The sequence below is a fragment of the Trypanosoma brucei genome, chromosome 5, assembly GCF_000002445.2.
Source record: "Trypanosoma brucei brucei TREU927 chromosome 5, complete sequence".
In the NCBI taxonomy this organism is placed as follows: domain Eukaryota; phylum Euglenozoa; class Kinetoplastea; order Trypanosomatida; family Trypanosomatidae; genus Trypanosoma; species Trypanosoma brucei.
In genome coordinates, this window is record NC_007278.1 from 113,484 (window position 1) to 132,977 (window position 19,494).

Sequence of the window (19,494 nt, forward strand, 5' to 3'; positions counted from 1 at the left end):
GCTTGCTATGGCATACCCTCCCCACAAGATAATTTTTTTTCTTCGAATTATATTCTCTGAAAATTATGGCAAACGTCGTGCTACGAAAACATACGTGCATATATGGCAAAATAAGGATGAAAGCGAATCAATGGTAATCGACGTGGTCGCCATTTACGCACCTAAACGAAAAACAGTAGGAATATCTTTGCGCAACCTTTTTTAGAAGGTAAATAATGGGAAACAAAAACAAAACAGCGGTGACTCAACGCCACAATCATAAAAGCTAATGATAATAATATATCGGGGTCAACAGCCCGAAGCTGCAGGCCGCAGTGAATCCCCCAATGCGGAAGGCATCCAAACATAAGCAGTAAAGTGTTGTTTACCTCCCAGTAATTTTAATCAAACCGAGCCGTCGACTAAGTATCTTACCACGCCAAAGGCAAGACGTTTGCTGTACGGAATTCAACGAAAATAATGGGCTCCTTCACTGCTGTCTCACAACCTCCCGTATACCTCAACTTCAGGAACGTTGAAGTGCAAAACGAATGTTTAGCAAATAACCGAGGAACTAGTAAGTATCGCGTCTCTGTTTGAATCAGCTAAAAGTTTTTTTATGTGCTGCTGACGGGGAAAAAGGGAAGGAAATCAAAATCGATCCATTGCTTCATGCGCACTTGAATGTGTATAAAGATTCAGACAGGTTTACAACAATGTGTCAACGATATGCTGAACAAGCTATTCCCTTTTTACTAACGTATATTGCTGCTGGGGGATGTTCGCTATCCAACAAGGAAGCATCCAAATTCACCGCCAGAAAGTAGTGTCTATGCTTTTGAGCGAGCAAAAACATTCAACAGTAGTGAACAAATACATGCGACCCTGCGGAACACATCACATGTCCCGCCTCCCGACGCACGAAACTAAAGGCAAAACCATCACATGATGGTTCTTATGACCGTCTGCTACGCAACCACTCTGTATAGCAAAAGCCATGTGGGAGAAACAACCGCACATCACCGAACGTCATCGCCGAAACCGCACCCCATGCCCACGTGTCGATACATGAATTTGTGTTCTCTTCGTTAGTTTGTGGTAAGAAATCAAATGGTAATTTTTTTTCCTCCAACAAGTAGAAATTTATGGGACCTGCATAGGATTCGCAGCGCACGCTTCCTTAGCATTGTGTCTTCCCTTCCTCCTATAAGCGCTTAGAGACCCGCTAAACCAACTCGCTGAGCGACATATACAAATGCTTTGATGTGTATAGTCCAGACTAGGAAGATACGGGCCTTATGCAAACCTGCTACGGGTCAAGAAATACCGAGCAGTCAAGACGATTATGCCCCCTGGTGATGAAAGGCGGCTAGCACTAACATGTGGATCGACAGCCCAGGAGGGGGAAAGGTGTTTAACATACAGAACTCACCCCCTTTTAGGTCAGAAACGCAAAGGTCAATTGATTCAATTAGTTCCTTCCCGTAGGAAGAAACTATGTAAAGTCATTGTAATGCTGTGACGGTCCAGGGGAAAAAATAATCTTACGAGAAAGGAGGAGGATCTACTCCTTCCGCAGTGCCTTGTGTACGTTACTTTATTGTTTCCTTTACTTCATATTAGCTTCTCTAGTGAATACGTTGCGGTGACCATGCCAAATAAATAGTCACGCAGCTGTAAACCCACTACCTCAATCAAAAATTGGGCAAGTTAAAACGGAAACAGAAGGAAAGCAAATAAAGCAGAGAGTAATGCAAAATTCACGACTACCCACCTTTAAAATGTTAGCAACCTAATCTGGGCTTCATCACAGCACCAACCAGCGCCGGACACAGCCTCGTTGCCATTTTGCATAAACCTCTGCAGCCAAAAAAAAAAAATCTACCGCAAATAAAACATGGAGCAGGCAACAGTGCACGACCAATGCAGCCGCACAGAAGGTCAATCTCTCTCGAAAGATAATTAGTAAAAATACTTTTTCCCACAACAATTTCACGTAGCACAAACACACGTGCGTGCGTGCGTCCAAAGAGCAAAGGAGAAATAGAAACGAACAGGTATACTTGCCGGAATCCCAAAGTAACATGGGTCCATCAATCACCCTGACGGTGCGACCGCGGCCAGACCGTTCAACGTACCAATAGAAAGCTCCATCCAGCTTTAGGGTAACGTACAAGTTCCACTCACACTAACAAAAGGATTGCCAACCACAACAATCGCACGGTACCATAAACTCTCCCACTATTATTGTTTGTTTTTGGCTTCTTTTTTTTTTTTTACGAAGCTCACAGAGCTCACCGTGCCGACAGGAGAACAAGAGGGAACGTCTGCCTCCCATTCCGTGCACACAACAGATAGACACGTCCCTGTTAAGGTTACCACCAGAGCTAATCCTTCACATACGTAAACCCTCCACGCCACGAAGTTAGAGTCTGCCGTATGCTCTGAGTGAGATCCCCGGATGAGTTAACCTCCATGGTAAATGGTCCCTCCCCAAGTCCCTCGAGAGACCTCACCGCGGTGTCGAGAGCCAGTATCTCTGGGAAAAGGAAGAAAATACCTACCACTCGTGCCGAATGGTTAGATGCAAACTCCTTTGGACGGGGGGGAAGAAAGAAAAAACTTACCGGCGGTCATCAACGAAAGTTTTAAAAAAAAAAAATGAAATCGTGTCCCAAGCAACGGCCATCGTCGCGGCTTCCTTAGGCGGCAGAAGCTCAGAGATTTGGAGGGAACCCCGTCGTCCCCACCGCCCTTCACGCACGATAAGCAATGTTACGTCCCGCACCATCCTGTAAGAAAATTACGGAAGAAGAATCCAACTCCCTTTTAAGGCGTAGAACTCCGAAACGATCAGCCTTCAATGAGAGTAGAAGCCTCCACCACGCACGCCTGCACTGAAGTCGACATCTCGGCAGCGAAGAGCCGCCACACACACACACACACACACACACACATATATATATATATATATATATATATATACTACTTATTCATACCGCTGCCCCCCCTGTAGTCAGGCAGGCCACGCAGTGAATCCCGCCGCGTGATAATAAATTTTTAAGAAGTGGAAACGGGAATGTGCCAGCACCGCCTTTTTAAGGGCCACATGGTCGGGGCCGCGACTCTGTTAGCTCATACGCTCCGACAAGCGGATTTACGCCGTCGTGCTAATACCGTTCCGGGAAGGATTGCAGTGTGACTGCGGGCTGGGGGAGGTCATGCTGGGTTGAGCGGTGGGCTACGTGTCTAGACTGTCCGTTAAAGCTGAGGAAGCTGGGGGTCGTTTGCTTCCTACCGATAAGAATGTACTGTGGCGGAACGGAGTGGCTTGGGGGAAAGTGAGGGAAGGGGGAGGTTGCCCTTTTTTTTTTTTCTTGATTTGTCAGTACGCCAGGGGGGAGGGGTGATAAAACTCTACCGGCTTCGGTTGAACTCTACAGGAGAGGGAAGTCTGAAACAAATTCTGCCCCAAGGAGCCCGCGGCACCGACGCGCACGCGCTTGTTAATTTGTAAAAAGCCAAAAGAAGAATGAAGCCACGGGGGGGGAGGGACGCCGGTGACGCAGGTAGCGACATGCGCACCTCTATGAGTAGGTGTGCAAATGCGCGAATGCGTTACCTATCTGCTCCTCTCATCGAAACACTTGTGTCATGACTCGGGCATTTGCTTACCTTGGGGTCTTTTTGGAAGTGTTTGAAAGTACACCTTTTCTCCGCTCCTAAGTTAAGCCCCTTCCCTCCTTCAACGGGATCCACTCCAAGTTTCAACGACGGCCCGGCATGCAGGTCTGCAGGTGATAGACAGGTAAGGGGAATTAGCCCTCACAACTGTGGCAATCTGGGCGGGGTTTAACGTCCACGAAGAGAGCTGAACTAATACATCTGCGGATATATGTATCAGGGGGCGCTTTCTCCTCCTTTACTGGTGCCACGACTCCTCTAACCATGAAAAAAAAAGGAGAAAGGATGCCAGATTTCTGCCTTGCTTGTTGAACTAGTTGACCCTCCATTTGGCTGGATTCGGGAACTGGTGGTTGAAAATATATGCGTATCTGGATATCGAAAGAGCACAGTGGAGGATGAAAAGGGGGGCTTACCCAATGTTATTTTTTTAAACTTTAACACTATTCGGATCGAAAGGCCCTTGGGGGGAGAGGGGAAATGAAATGTAGGGGAACATGGAGGGAAAGTACATGCCTGTGGGAGTTGTTTCCCCTCTGCCTGATTCTTCTCGTTGAGTGAAAAAAGATGTAGTGGTGGTCGCTCCCACTAACAGCGGGAGAGCAGCGAAGAAAAAACTTATTTTGCTCCATTTCAATACTGCGGATTAGTTGTGAGAAATATATATATTTATATATGCATTACCTATTGACAGTGCGCTGGTGAGGTGCAGGGGTGACGACATGCTCGCTGAGAGTTGAAAGTAGCGCTCCTACAGAGAACTTCTTTCCGTAAAAGTTAAAGTGTGGGGTGGGAAAAGGGACACAAGGAAATCAGCAGCAGTACTGGGGATAAACTTGCGGGTTTAAACCTTGGCGCTGTTTCAAGCGTCTAGAGACGCTGAACGATTTGCTCGTAGTTATGCGTATTATTTTTCTCTCATATGTGAAGGGTGTATGTTGTATGCAGTTCATTCCTCAGCTACACATGATGTTGGTTTGTGGCCGCGCCTGGACACCCCCACGCTCGTATACAAGGAAAGGGAAAGGAACCAATATGCCAGCACTTAGTTTGCTGCCAATATGTTTGAGTATTTCTGCCTCTGTATCGACACGAATAAAGGGCAGTGAAATGAACGCCATACACCACTTTCAGTAACGAAATTCCTCTAAATAGGGGGAAATACGTTGGGAGAGGTAGTTGTGAGGCTATAAATTAAATATTTCTGTGTCCTCTAGTTTTTATGCATCCCTCATATACAAAGCTACGTATTGTCACCAGCCTCCATGTAGCCCATGGTATTTGCCCCCGTTTCACGTTTTTTAAAGCGTTTCTCAATGCTTCTTCTAATTTTACAAATGTGTGTCTTTGCGTGTGAGCTGTTTCGGTGAGTGGTGCATACATGGGAAGGAAAATATATTAACGTCGGGGAAATGCAATGGGTTTTTTTTTTCTTGCTATACTGTTTGCTCATTTCTCCCTCCACATAATTTGTAAATGGGCACAGTCAGCTGGAAGCTGACTCTGACTTTTTTTTGCCATTGATTCCTCGAATTACGTATGGAGGTGACACCCCATTTTGTCAAAGTATTGTACCCAGAGGCTTTTTTTGTAAACATGCACATTGCCGTGAGCCTCATATCCCGCATCACAAAGGAACAAGGGGTGGACTGTTCACTTTGCCCTCACCGTGTTCTGTGTAGTTGAACGGACACACGATACTGAAACATTGGGGATAATTATAATGATAGTGATAATAACAACGAAACGTGCTCAGAAGCCTTTTTGTATGGGAGGGCTTCTGGAATTCTGTCAAGCGCATTGACTCATATCCTCTTGGTTGGATTGCTGCCTATTCTTGTACGTTAATTTCGTGTAATGCTAACCATTCTACTGGCTGCTGTCTTGATGTTGTTGGAGCTCCAAACCTCTGCAACATCATGACCTCCTCACGTCACCTGTCTGGATCGTGGGGCAGGCTGTTACTTGCAAAAAGAATATCAACAATTCGTCACGCAACTAACGGCTGGACAAAATAAGCCAAGAAAAAACGGTAAGGGAAGGTGCGAGTTCGGGAGTGACGTATGCTGATTGTCGTGAGACAATAACGTTTCTCAGCAATTCCGGAAAGTATGAATGTTGAGGGAATTCCTTAACACACAGATGGGGATGGAAGTTGGTTTTTATTATTATTATTATCATTACTATTTTGAAGGGGGAGAAAGACGTCCACAGTGATTTTGAATACAGTGGGATACATCTCCCATGCCTACTAAGTTGCAGTGGGGATGGGGAAATTGAGAGAGAGTACAGAAGACGCTGACGCTGGCGATGTTAAGTGTGGTGTCACCAACTGGAAAAGATTGGGGGGTTAGAAAAACTTTCAAAATGAAACGCAGTTACACAACCGAAAAGGGTGGGAGTGAGATGAAGAGGACGTGTGGAGGCGTGCCTTTAGTTGTCGCGGATGTAGGAGCCACCGTGACTCGTAAAAAGAGATGGTACAGTTACCTGTTCACGGCATTCTTACACTTGTAAGCAGTGGTGGAGGACGCAATAGAAGTGAGGATGAATACGCCTCAAACTGCGTTAGTTAGCTCGTACAGATCATGTATTACGGGCATATCTGACTCCCAACCCCAGCATACAAGAGAGTTTTTCTTTTTGCTGACTTCACATATCTGTTACTGTCTGAAGTTCCAAACTGTGTTTAATAACAGATAATCTGTTGTATTGACGCTAATATTGTTGCGCTAATTTTTTTTTTTTAAATCATGTATCCGCGAGGGAATTTGACGTGGTTTTTTTGGTGTGAAGTGAAAAGAGCACCCGCAAAGCAGGTATCGTGCACATATCATTTATCTACCTTTTGTCTTTTCAACAAAAAATTACAGGGGTCGTCTTCGTCATGATGGGCTCCCTCATCCACGCCACGTGCCCATATGGAGTTTTATTGGCTGGTTGCGCCACGTTTCACCCAGACGAATTCGCAAAACTAAAGGCACATGGTCAGAATTTAAAAAAAAAAAGGAAGCCGTATAAAGCAACGAAAAGGGGGAAAATGTGACAGACATCGCGCATTTGTCCACTGGAATCGAGGTAAATACATATAAAGGCAGGTAACCTTCTCACGCGTCTGTTTCCCTGCACACAAGTATTTGATGTATTGGTTGGCGTTACAGTTGCTTTCGCTGCTCGCTATCTCAACCTGAGGAGTTCTTAGAAGTATATAAAGTGAGGAATATAGGGCAGGTGCGGGCTAGATGTTCTTTCCGTGCGTTCAGCCAATAATGCAGTTGTGATTATTCGTCACGCATGTTCTTTTTTATATTTTACCCTCCCCACTGCTGAGATCAGTCCCCTTCTCGTGGGCTACCGACTTATATTCTCCTGCTGCGTATCTGTGGTCGTGCAATTCGTTGTGGCAGTGACTGTTGCGATGTCAAAGGAACGATTTCATAACCGACGCGTGAGCACAAATCGCTTGATCTCTAATAGCTCGTGGTCTACTAGCGCAAAAAATCAAGGTATTTCGTCTCCTAAACGCGAAACTGATTTTTTTTTTCAGTGATTTGCCTGTTGTCATGAGGAACTGCGCAGCCATCTGCCCACGATGGTGGCTCCAACAGCGGGGCTCCACCAGTAAGTGATGTAGCAACCAAAGCGCCAACAGTACGCACCGTTATCGTCCACAGGCCACTGAACGCAAGCACCACCAACAATCCATAAGAGCATCGCCCTGACGGTCGCACACCGCGCGGTAATCCTGCACTAACAAACAATAAGGACTCCATGAAACATTTACCGGAAACAACCATTGTGACCAGAAATTACAACTGCGGATATACAACAAGAAGTTAGTGTGAAGCATATGCACTTCTACCTCAGTCATCTCAACTTCAAAATAACCAACATATATCCGTAACTAAACAACGTATGTCTTGACACACCCAAATTTTTTTTTTTTACTATCACCCACACGATAAATATTTCCTCGACAAACCAAGGGTTACCTTTCTTACCTTGCGCAAAATAACACTGTTACTCGGAAATTTCACATCGTCAGTCCAACCCACCTTTTGTATTATTACAAAACATTTACAAATACTATTTCCTTTGCTCAATTGCGCATATTTTTACTCTTTGGTCGTTTCTATCGATTCCCTTCCCTTTCTTATTTTCTCTTGGATATTTGACTGTAGTTGATTGCATATTTCTACGGCCAAGGTAACGTGGGGTTGAGACTGACAAGCTGAGGAAGTGGTGATCAGAGGAGGGTGACAGATAAGTTTTAACGGATGTCAACGATGCCTGTTACATTACGCACTACTGCAACAGTATTTCTCCTCTGCGGCATATGTGCGCTCGATGTGACTCTGGCCGCAGACCTTCCACTTACAAGTAGGCAGTTCGTAACAAACGGACGTATGCTTGACGGGCGGGGTGCTTTGACACTGTGCGAAATGAAGAAGACGCTTGACGGTGTGAACTCCAGGGTTGACACATTTGAACAACAAATCCTTACGTTCGTCAACAATGCGAATGCGAATTTTCGTAAAATATCGGATGACAAGGTAATGGCAGCATCGCTCTCCGCGAGCAGGCTACAGGAAATGCAGTACATGAAATCGCTGGGCAATAGCATAATCAAGTACATGGGGGGCACAGGAGAGCGGGCTAAGGCAGCGGCGGCAAATGCAAGCGCAGCTCTCGACCAAGTGCTGACGTGGCATTGTGTTGACAGGACGGCGAGTCACGAGTCCTCATACAGTTCTACTCCAAATGCAAATTGTGAACCTAACGCGTATAAGCGAGACTACTACTATGAACATTCGAGGCTTGATCCCCATAAATACAGCATTTTATGCAACTACAAAGTGGTCAGTAGTACCACTACTCAAACGACGTTCTCCAACATGGAGAGGGCACTCGAAATATGGAACCAGGTAAAACCCAAACCGTACTCCGCTCGTGTTATGATATGTGGAGCAGGCGCACCCGCTCACCAAGCAGCTCCCGCTGGACGACCATGCACAGTGCTGGAGAACTGGGTGCGAGACTACAGAGTAACGGCACATTTGATAGCAAAGCTCGAGAAGGATGCGACCCTAGCTCTAAGGGTTATGCGCTACTCTGAGAAAGTGCTAGAGGGTGACAAAGAGTCTCTTGCACAGCATGAGGAGAGAAGGAAAGCAGCAGAGGCGCGGGCGGCGGAGGAGGAGGCGAAACGCCAGGCTGCTGAGAAGGCTGCTGAGGAAGCGAGAAAGGCTTTGGAGGAGGCTGAGGCGAGACGAGTGGCCGCTGAGGAACAGGCGGAGGCCAGGCGCTTGGAAGCTGAGAAGGCTGAGAAGGCAAAGGAGGCGGGTCAGCCGGTGAGTGAAGAAAAGAAAAAGATGTTGCTGGAGGCTGTTGAGGAAGCTGAGGCAACTGAAAAGGCTGCAGAAAAGCAGGCAAAAGATTCGAGAAAGGCATTTGAGGAAGCGGAGGAGGAGCGCGTCAAAGCCACCGAAGATGCAGAGGCTGCAAAAGAGGAAAAGGAGGACGCCGGACGGTCCGAAGAGGAACTGAAGAAGAGTCTCGAAAAATTGGCGGAGGAATTGAAAGAGGAGTCGAAAGAAAGTGGTGAAGAGGACGACGTAAATGCTGACCATGATGATGAGGGCAGCGAGGCCAAAAGTGGCTGGATTGGGACAACGAAAGTGTTAATATTTTTAATTCCTTTGCTTTTGCTGTTGCTTGGGTTGCTTGTGTTCTTTGTTATTAGGGGCCGTAGGAAGGCTGAGGTGAAGGATGATATAAACATAGAGGAAGGCGGTGCTAAAAGCAAAAATACGAAGACAGCAGCAGGTCTTGACAGTGATATTTAACCACCTTCTCTTGTGCCCGAACACGAAGGTACAGATATAGGCATTTGTGTGTATGATTTTGGAATTGAAATCGGTTGCTATAAGTGATATAAGGGTGCTTTTTATATGTTTTCGTTTCTTGCTTTTTATACCGTTGCTTGTAATGTTTCGGTCTGACCAGTTCCTTGCAGCTCATCTCAAGGTTATTACCCTTTTCCCACATACTACCGGTTTGAGGTAGGGCCGCATTGGTAGCTGCGGATACCAGTGCTGATGCCTTTTTTCATACGTATTGCTTATTTCATGTGTTAAGGGTATTCATACATTCCTTGCGCTACTATGAAGGGTGTAATGAAAGACTGCCGTGGAGGTTGTCCATGTTCGGGTGAACTGCAACAAATCCGCTATTGGATACGCATATTATTTCCTTTGCTCAATCGCGCATATTTTTACTCTTTGGTCGTTTCTATCGATTCCCTTCCCTTTCTTATTTTCTCTTGGATATTTGACTGTAGTTGATTGCATATTTCTACGGCCAAGGTAACGTGAGGTTGAGACTGACAAGCTGAGGAAGTGGTGATCAGAGGAGGGTGACAGATAAGTTTTAACGGATGTCAACGATGCCTGTTACATTACGCACTACTGCAACAGTATTTCTCCTCTGCGGCATATGTGCGCTCGATGTGTCCAAGGCAAGCAACTTACCTGTCGCATATAAGCAGTATGTAACAATAAATGGGCGGAAACTTGACGGGCGGGGTGCTTTGACACTGTGTACCATGAAAAAGTTGCTTGACGGTGTTGCTGATAGAGCAGACTTTCTAGAGAGGCAATCCTGGAAATATTTGAAGACAGTGCAGGAAATTTTTCAGAAAGTGTCAGAGCATGATGATATGAAGGCGGCCCTTGGCGAAAAGAAGCTGCAGGAAATGCATAATGTAATGGCCATATCAGCAACCACTGGAACGTACGTTGGTGAAGCGTGGGGAAAGGCGAAGAGGGCTGCAGCGAACTCGAGCAAAGTTCTCAAGGAGTTGCTAAAATGGCACTGTATAAACAAGGAAGCAATCCGTGATTCGTTTGACCATATGGCTAACGCAAACTGCGATCCCAGTGCGTATAAACATGACTATCATCGAAATTTTGGACATGATGACGCTCGCGCATACGTTATATATTGCGAGTACAAGTCTATTCCGGCTGCAAAAACTGATGTGACCTTCTCCAACATGGAGGGGGCAGTCGAGGCATGGAATCGAGCAAAGCCCAAGGCTGATGCAAGGGATGCTGTTGAGTGCAGCAGCGGCCATTCGTCAAGAAGTGCGTCCTCCTCCGATAAACCATGCACGCTGCTTGAAAGTTGGCGGTGGGACTACGACTTGGCAGCACATTGCATTGAAAAACTTGAAAGATACACCAGAAATGCATTACAAACAGTTCATTACGCTCAAAAATTCCTACATAAAGGAAAGGAGTCTCTTGCACAGTATCTGGAATGGAAAAAAGCAGCAGAGGCGCGGGCGGCGGAGGAGGAGGCGAAACGCCAGGCTGCTGAGAAGGCTGCTGAGGAAGCGAGAAAGGCTTTGGAGGAGGCTGAGGCGAGACGAGTGGCTGCTGAGGAACAGGCGGAGGCCAGGCGCTTGGAAGCTGAGAAGGCTGAGAAGGCAAAGGAGGCGGGTCAGCCGGTGAGTGAAGAAAAGAAAAAGATGTTGCTGGAGGCTGTTGAGGAAGCTGAGGCAACTGAAAAGGCTGCAGAAAAGCAGGTGAAAGATTCGAGAAAGGCATTTGAGGAAGCGGAGGAGGAGCGCGTCAAAGCCACCGAAGATGCAGAAGTTGCGCGGTGGGACAAGGAGGGCGCCGAGGAATCTGAAGAGGAACTGAAGAAGGATGTAGAAAAATTGGCTGAGGAATTGAAAGAGGAGTCGAAAGAAAGTGGTGAAGAGGACGACGTAAACGCTGACCATGATGATGAGGGCAGCGAGGCCAAGAGTGGCTGGATTGGGACAACGAAAGTGTTAATATTTTTAATTCCTTTGCTTTTGCTGTTGCTTGGGTTGCTTGTGTTCTTTGTTATTAGGGGCCGTAGGAAGGCTGAGGTGAAGGATGATATAAACATAGAGGAGGCTAATGCTAAAAGCAAAAATACGAAGACCGCAGCAGGTTTCGACAGTGATATTTAAACACTATCACAGGTGCCCGAACACGAAGGAACAGACATAGGCATTTGTGTGTATGATTTTGGAACTGGAATTGAAATTAGGTGCTTGATGCAATTTAACGGTTTCCACGCAAGGTTTAGTGGAAATATTATACGCCATTAATTGTCCTTGTGGCTCCATTCAAATTGTTGATGCTTGCTTAATGTTATTTTTATAAGGTACTTTCGGGTGTAACGGTGCAGGGTGAACGTTCCTTTTGGCGTTAGTTAACTGTTCCGCCCATCCCCTCTTTTTGCTCTTCACCCTTTTTCTGTTGCTTGTGTGAATTGTTTGTGGTTACCGCAGGGAATTATTACCTTCTTTTATTGAGAGTGGTGGTTCAATGTTTGGAAAGGGACGGTTACTACTGTACGCACTTGCAATGCTGTTGTTGTTTGCTTCCTGACGTGTACGAAGGAAGGGAAGTTAGAGTTTTATGGGTAGCTTAGCTTGAGGGCGCGTGCATGCGTAAAGCTGCTTAATTTTATTCGTGTACTTTTATAAAGATGTGTATTGGTGAGGTACGTGCAAACACGCAGTTGGCTGACTGAGTTGAATCAACTGCAATTGCATGTGTTTGGCCGGTGAGGCGCAGCACGTAAAGGGCAATAGGGACGATTAAAATGACTTGAGTACATTTGTTGGGGGTCGGTTAACAAGATGGTAACTACAGGAAAGAGCGTTTGGACGGAGTTGAATGTTCGCTTTGATGGTTCGTTATTGCTGATATTCTCCTTCAGTCCCCCGTAAGAACATTAATGGGCTAGACATATAGGGAGACAAGTATAATTGCGGATCCATGCGAATACGTAAGTACTTGCTGAATTGAGAGGGTATTGGTAAACGAATAAGTTGTGCGGCATCGTACCACCTTCATGGTTACCGCTGGTGCAGGCCGTTTCGACACTCTTTAAGGAATCAGCAACGATATGCATTGGAGGAACGGGGTAACATGTGAATGTGAATGTGAATGAAGGAAATTGTGAGGAGCAGTTGGGTCAAACGCACGCAAATGAGGCGCCTTGAAGCGCCAAAATAAACGTTCCGCGGGGCGGATGGCCCTTTTGATGACGGTCGGAAAAGGAAAGGGATGCCCCTGGGCCCATTCCATACCCCACAAGTGCACAAGTGAGTTTGCGCTGACCGACGCCGGTGGGTTCAGTGCCTGCCGAAACCCCTGCAGCCAACCACGGCACTGAGGAAGATATTGGCAAATCGCATTTGTTGGCGTAGCCGCTGAACTCCGTGTGGTGTGGAAACCCCGATGCTTTTGCTATTGTAATTACCGCGCGGTCTCAACAGCTGGCGCATAATTGTGGGAGGGCAGGTGGCATCAGTACTGTCGCCCGCCTAAGGGCGTAGCTTGCCAACACTTAATGTGTGACGGGGGGAAATGGTGTGCATTTGGATCCCCGTAAACGAGGAAGATAACCAAAGGCTGGGAATATGTTTCAAATGCCATTGTTAAGGCGACTTCACTCGAATGGAAGCGAGGCGACATGTGTGGGTTTAGGCGCATGAAAGGAACAAAAGAGGCGCCACCATCCGGGCGCTTGAGAGACGTAGAGAAGACGCGGGTGTTATTTGCCTCTCGAACTGTTTGGATGCCCAACGGAGTGGACGGGACGTCATCGGTGAGACTTGATTATTTCAACGAAACCCTCCTTTACCATTGCTTGGAATTTAGTGCGAAGGCGTATGTTTTGTTCCCCGCGAATGCCGTCAAATAAATGGGCGTATCTATTTATTTTTTTGGAGACCCCCGGGCAGCTGTTGGGGCTCAGATATCTGTGACAAAGCACACCACTAGCTGAGGAAGCAAAGAGCCCTTTGTATTACACCGTGCGAATGCGACAGAAACTGGGGGAATGTAACAATGCACTTTCGGTAGATGTACGACATTAATAGCGCCATTGGCGCGTCGCAGTTAGGAGGGGCACTGGGCAGGCAATGGAAGCGATAATTACAAACACGCGACACCATCGCATCTCAATTAAACGGCGAAATAAATGGATCAACTGATCGAATTTTGGGAAACCCACACAACGATAGCGCCATCACCACCGCACATCTATCGGGTTTGCATGTGGTTTGCAGTTCCCTCTTGTAGTGAACACACTGCATTTTCATTCGTATCGCATGCGCGAAGGAAGTTCACACACAACTCGGTGACGATTTTAAAATTGGGTTGCCTCGCCCCCTCCCTCTTCCCTCACCATCGCGACCCTTCGTCTTCCTTTTTATGCTCTTCAGAGGTTGCAATTGATGATGACAGTAAAGACACGCCTTGTCCCTTACCGAATCTCTCGTTCTCCACCTCCTGAGTTATTTTCGAAGGAACCATTCCCTGACGTGATTCTCTTCTGTTCCTAATTGGTGCTACTGAAGAAGGGTCGTTTGGTTTAGCCTTTCTATTATTCTTTTACGCAAGCTATTCCCCGCCTTGAAATTGAGTAAGGTTGCGTTTCGTTTCAGAGAGGGGAAGTAACCGCTGGCGCTGCGATGCGAGCTAACACACGTGGTACTCACAAGCTCCACTCTAAATTTAATGCATTCCATATTTTCTCCTGTAATGGTTCCTATACTCACCACCAGGGGATATCATACAAACTGAGCATAAACTTAATTGTTCCAGAACAAAACTACGAGCAACATTCGGGGATGTTAAATGTCCACTTCTCCGATACAAATGAGCGCTAGTCGTCATCAACGCCCCAACCCCATTAATGTTTGCCATTTTGTTCCACTTCACACACACACAAACGCAACGAAGGCGCTTGTGCCCTTCTTTTTTCTTTTCTCCTTTAGATGGGGCGGGAGTTGATACTCTCTGGAAAGTGTAGCATTGACATCACTGGGAAAATGGTGCAGTTTTTAAACCCACCAGAAAGTTATAACTCCTGAAACCAATATTTTCCTCAATCACACCTCGATGAAAGGAAGAGGAGCGCCTTCATTTCCGCTGAACAGTCTCTGGAGTTTTCCCCTTCCCTTAATGGGGCTTCTAAGTCTTAGGAGTCGCAAATGTGCAGGAGAGTGCCGGAGGGAGCTTTGCCACACAACTCAATTCAGTGCAAGGTCGGAACAAAAAAGATAACAACAATAACGGCAGACACACTCAACAACCGTCGCCGATTCGCCTGTGATAACGCACCACTTCACTGTTTCAACGAAAAGGCAGCAATCAATCACACAGCTGAGTATCCATCCATCCGCCGAAAAACACGCCGGCGTATATCTGCGTTTTTTTTTAAATGTACGTGCGGGATTCCCACCTACAAATGTATTGTGATGTGACGTGGTGGTGACTCTTGCACTACTAACCGATGACAAACGCACAAAGCAGGTTGTTGAAAAGGCAGTGAAAAAACACATTTAACCCGCAACCATAATCCCGGTCTATGGATCAACAGCAAGTTATGTGACGGGGAACAGTACAAGGCGTCAAATAAACATATATATATTAATGCAAGAACGAGTTAAGCAACGCAGCGAAAGTATGAGACAACCCCACACGTACACAAACACACACACACACACACACAACTCGTGGCGGGGAAACCGTAATATTAGCGTTATTATTGCCGTTGGTGTCGATACACTCGCACGCATCCGAAGGCAAGACCGACTCGGACCTCCCTCTGTTGTGTGTTTGTCTTTTTCGTTTGTTTTCCGTTTTTTGTTGTAGCTTTTTACTTTGTACCAATCGGCTTCTTAGAAAGTCCACAAATCAAGCATTCCCAATATTCCCCCTTCCCTTACACTCACCCATTAATAGCACACGGCTTACATACTGGGAAAGGAAAAGGAAGAAAAGTGCAAAACAAAAAAAAAGATTAAAAAATAATAGCAACTGTATTCCGATTGACGGAAGGGAGACGGAAGGGGGGGAGAAAAAAGCAACAAAGAGAGTGAAAAAAGTTAATCATGTCAGGTCCGTCTACCGGTTTGAAGCGGCTGGCGACCCCGACGCGGATACGAATATAGTTGATGTCGGAATATCGGTTTCATTGGCGGTGCAACATGCTTTCACCTTTTTCTTGCATGGAGGGGGGGGAGGGATTATTTTCCTTTCCACATGTTGTGTTGTGTTGTGTTGTTGTTGTTTTTCACTCCCTCAGGTAACTTGGTGCCTGTTTCCCATTGGTCTCCCCTGCGGCCACATCTTCTTTTGTTCCCGGCCGCCGCTTCCGCAAGAAAAAAATTGTGACAGCGACAATAATGAGGAAAAGGGGAACGACGGCGCACACCACGTAAATGGCAATACGTGTGCCGCTGGACAACTCGGAGGTTCCTCCTTCGGAAAGTTTATCATCATCCTCAATAACTCCGTCCTCTTTTTCCGCATCATAATCCTCACCCACTTGTTCCACTTTAAAGTCCTTACCGGGACCAGCGACGGGTTTCAGCGCGGCATCCACATGTTGCACCTGATCCTTCACTCGGTCAACGGCATTCTGCACCGCCTGACAGGCATCCACGACAGGTTTCATTGCATCAATCGCTTTTTTGTAATGCTCAATCCATCCGCTCTCATCAACGGTGCATGCAGTTGATGTGAAGTATCCGTCCATTCGACACGCGGTCTCGGCGTATTCATTACGGTGGGTGGGACTCGAAGGCTTTGGTTTAACATCATTCCACTTTTCCATGGCAGCTCCCATTCCGAGATGATCCAAACCTTTCGGTTGGCCTCTGCACTCGATTTCATAAATGCCTTCACCCACAGATTTTGTAGACACACCCCGGCAGTTGTTGTTTTCGTTGTCACTATGCGCGTTACTGGGTTTTTTGGATATGGTCTGGCAATAACTCCTCAACACTTTTCTAATGCCGGTGTCTTCCGATTCTCCCACTGCCTTCCTGGCGGGCTCCTTGACTTTTGATATGCCACTTTGAATAACCCCAAGTTGCTTCTCAACTTCCGTCTTGGCGCTGCCGACAACCGCTAGCGCCTCGTCAAGTTCTTTCTTTGCTTTTTCTACCGCCGCCAGGTCTTTTGATCCCTTCCCGTCTGACAGTTTCTCAAGTCCCTCGCGCTCCTTCTTTATTAAATCAGTTGCGTTATCGATGTACGTAATCTTGTGTTTCGTATGATTTACGATATTTTTTTCACCCTCCCCCACTGTATTCGCAAGAGTGTACAAACTGCATAATATTTTCGCACTATTCGCATCGAAGTGTCCGTCTGCTGGTTGCTGGTTCTCGGCAGAGGCAAATGATACCAAAGTGAACCAAAACGGCACCAGGAGTTGAAGCGACATCTTCACACGCATGAAATACATATGCATATATGAATATATGAAAATATGAACTGATATACGAATATATTACAAACGAGGAGTGTAAAATCACTTCACTCTTGCCGAATTTTTTTCTTTAAAAAAAAAAAAAAAAAAGAGTGCTCCCCACTGCAGACGCAAGAAGACAATATCCGATACTGTAGCTATTGTGTCTATTTTGATTCCTGTGTGTATGCAAAGAAAACAAAAATGGACAGTGGGACAAAATAATTTTCAATCCCAGCAAGTTGCCTACAGAGAAGTTACGGAGCTAAAGCAAACAGCAGTGCCAATAATGACGATAACAACAATAAATGAATTCAAATAACCGCTGGATAAAAGCGTCGTATTCGCTCAATAACACTCTTTACATTACTTCAACATGTTGCTGCGTTTGGACTGGAAGTGCACTGAGGAGGGGGAAAAAAAAAAAGAAAGTAACGCATGCAACGACTGCATCTTTTCCTTTTCAGTATTGATAAAGGCGAGGAAACGGGAAGGAGGAAGAGGCGGTGTTCGTGAATCAGCGAAACCGAATTGAATATCAAAAACAAGAAAAAAAAATGGAGAAACGCTAACAATCCTCTTCTTCCTCAGCGACTGCGGAAACGGGAGCGTAAGCACTCTGCACCTTCAAGCTGTTCTTTATGCAGCGAAATAGCAAGAAACCGAGAACCAAAAAGAGTAACGAAGCAGTCACCACAATTATGCACGTGACAATGTCCTTCGATATTATTCCGTCTATAGACGATTTCAATGACTTCTTCTCATGGTGCTTTCCAGTCGGGGTAGAGGATCGCACCAATTCCTTCAACGCATTCTTGTGCTTTTTCAACTCCTCAGCAGCGTTATGAACACTTTTTGTTGCCTCCTCCAACTTCTTAAGTTCATGTAGGGAAGAATTATAATCTCCCGTCCATTCCTCCTCAGGCACCGTACACGGACCCTCTGAAGCATATCCGTGACTTATGCAACTCGCATTCCATTGCTTGCTCGTATGTTTAACAGCTGCAAGCCCCGGTTTTGCACCATCCCAAGCGTTTATTGCATTCGACATGGCCTCATATGTGACGTTAGCAGCAGTCACATTATCAGAACCTCCAATACTCTTACAATCAATTTTGAAGGCACCGGCTCCAGCAGCCGCAGCAATGCCATCGTCGCAGTTATTATTCACATTATGACTCTTCTTACCTTCCTTTGCACCAGTAATTGTTGTATTGCAGTATATCGTCAGTACCTTATTCATTCCTTTGCTCTCAGAATCCCCCACTGCCTTTTTTGCGTGTTCCACGGCTTTGCTGGAGGCGTTTGTAATAATTTCATGTTGCTTCTTCACTTCTTCATCAGCTTTTGCGCTGGCGTTCAACACCGCATCGAGATGCCTCTTTATCGCATCCCCCACCGTTGCGTTCTTTGCTTTTATGGAGTCAACTAACTTACCAACCTTCTGCCGTGTCCTGTTCAAAGCAGAGGATGTGTTCTGAATAAACTTAATCTTCTGTGCTGTGGTATTTAAAATACCATCCGCAACACTTTGCATGGATCCCGCAAGGCCATACATGATGCATAATGCCCTAGCTCCTTCTTTATTAAATCTCTTGAGAGCAGGGCGCTGGCCTTTCTCAGCCGCAGCAAATGCAACGGCAGTAATTACTGATGCCAAAATGTAGGAGTGACGCAATCTTGCGCCCATACCTTTACTACTAGTTTCAACGACACACTAAGCCTGAAATGCAATAACCACAACACATCCACATTCATTTTTTTTATACGTACAAATACGTACAAATATATAAACAAGGGGAAAACATTGTATAAAACAGTAATTAGGAGTAACAAAGATGCAACCTAATGAAAGCAATGCACGAAATCAAACGATGCACCAAATGGCACTGTTGAAACACCGCTTTAATCATAAAGTCACGAACCGTATGTTTTCAGTGCATGGTGACATGGTGAGTAGACAGGGGAACACTAAGCCAAATGAAAATTTTATGGATTACCACGACACCAACACTGGTCGCAACGGCCACGAAATGAGGAGAGGGATGCGGGGGGGAGGGGAAAAAAAAAAAAGAAAAAAGAAAAATTAGCAAAACAAAAGATAAAGGGAAGCAACGAAATGATCGAAGCTGGTTATAAGAAGGAATCCAAAAGAAATCCAACGAAAGAAAGAAATGAAACAAACCAAAACATCTGGCGTGAGTAACATGTTGTGTGAGCATGTCTGTCAGTTTACCCACTAATATACAGTAATAAGAAAGATAACCCTCCAAATCCGCCTCAAGAACAAAATCCCTAAAGAAAGGAACGCCTCAATTCAAGTTGCGAAGACACAAAATTGTGTGAGTGTATTCACCGCACTGTAAACCCACTCCAACAAAAACAACGTAATTCTAACGAAATGACAACGAGTGGACAAAGCGTATAAAATAGGTATGAAAATAACAGCAACTATAATCGTAAAGCATAGCAAGACCAACGCATTACGCATTACGAACCCAAGCACACTAACGACAACCT

General features: G+C 45.9%; 4 protein-coding genes across 4 annotated transcripts, besides 8 other annotated features; 2 read left to right on the top strand and 2 right to left on the bottom strand.

Moving 5' to 3' along the window:
- Positions 1–19,494: part of a sequence feature (sequence corresponds to BAC RPCI93-29K2) that runs on past both edges of the window.
- Positions 2,909–2,936: a microsatellite.
- Positions 2,936–2,964: a microsatellite.
- Positions 5,826–5,851: a microsatellite.
- On the top strand, positions 7,941–9,509 carry Tb927.5.390 (75 kDa invariant surface glycoprotein, putative; the record flags this gene model as incomplete). The annotated part of the gene is made up of 1 exon (XM_839620.1): positions 7,941–9,509. One exon carries the CDS (start codon positions 7,941–7,943, stop codon positions 9,507–9,509), a length of 1,569 nt encoding a protein of 522 aa, XP_844713.1.
- On the top strand, positions 10,100–11,668 carry Tb927.5.400 (75 kDa invariant surface glycoprotein, putative; the record flags this gene model as incomplete). The annotated part of the gene is made up of 1 exon (XM_839621.1): positions 10,100–11,668. The coding sequence occupies one exon, from the start codon at positions 10,100–10,102 to the stop codon at positions 11,666–11,668; it is 1,569 nt and encodes a 522-aa protein (XP_844714.1).
- Positions 15,198–15,231: a microsatellite.
- Positions 15,766–15,792: a microsatellite.
- Tb927.5.410 (hypothetical protein) lies at positions 15,796–16,977 on the bottom strand (the record flags this gene model as incomplete). Its single annotated transcript, XM_839622.1, has 1 exon — positions 15,796–16,977. The coding sequence occupies one exon, from the start codon at positions 16,975–16,977 to the stop codon at positions 15,796–15,798; it is 1,182 nt and encodes a 393-aa protein (XP_844715.1).
- Positions 17,055–17,085: a sequence feature (AT_rich).
- On the bottom strand, positions 17,543–18,664 carry Tb927.5.420 (hypothetical protein; the record flags this gene model as incomplete). Its single annotated transcript, XM_839623.1, has 1 exon — positions 17,543–18,664. One exon carries the CDS (start codon positions 18,662–18,664, stop codon positions 17,543–17,545), a length of 1,122 nt encoding a protein of 373 aa, XP_844716.1.
- Positions 19,036–19,060: a microsatellite.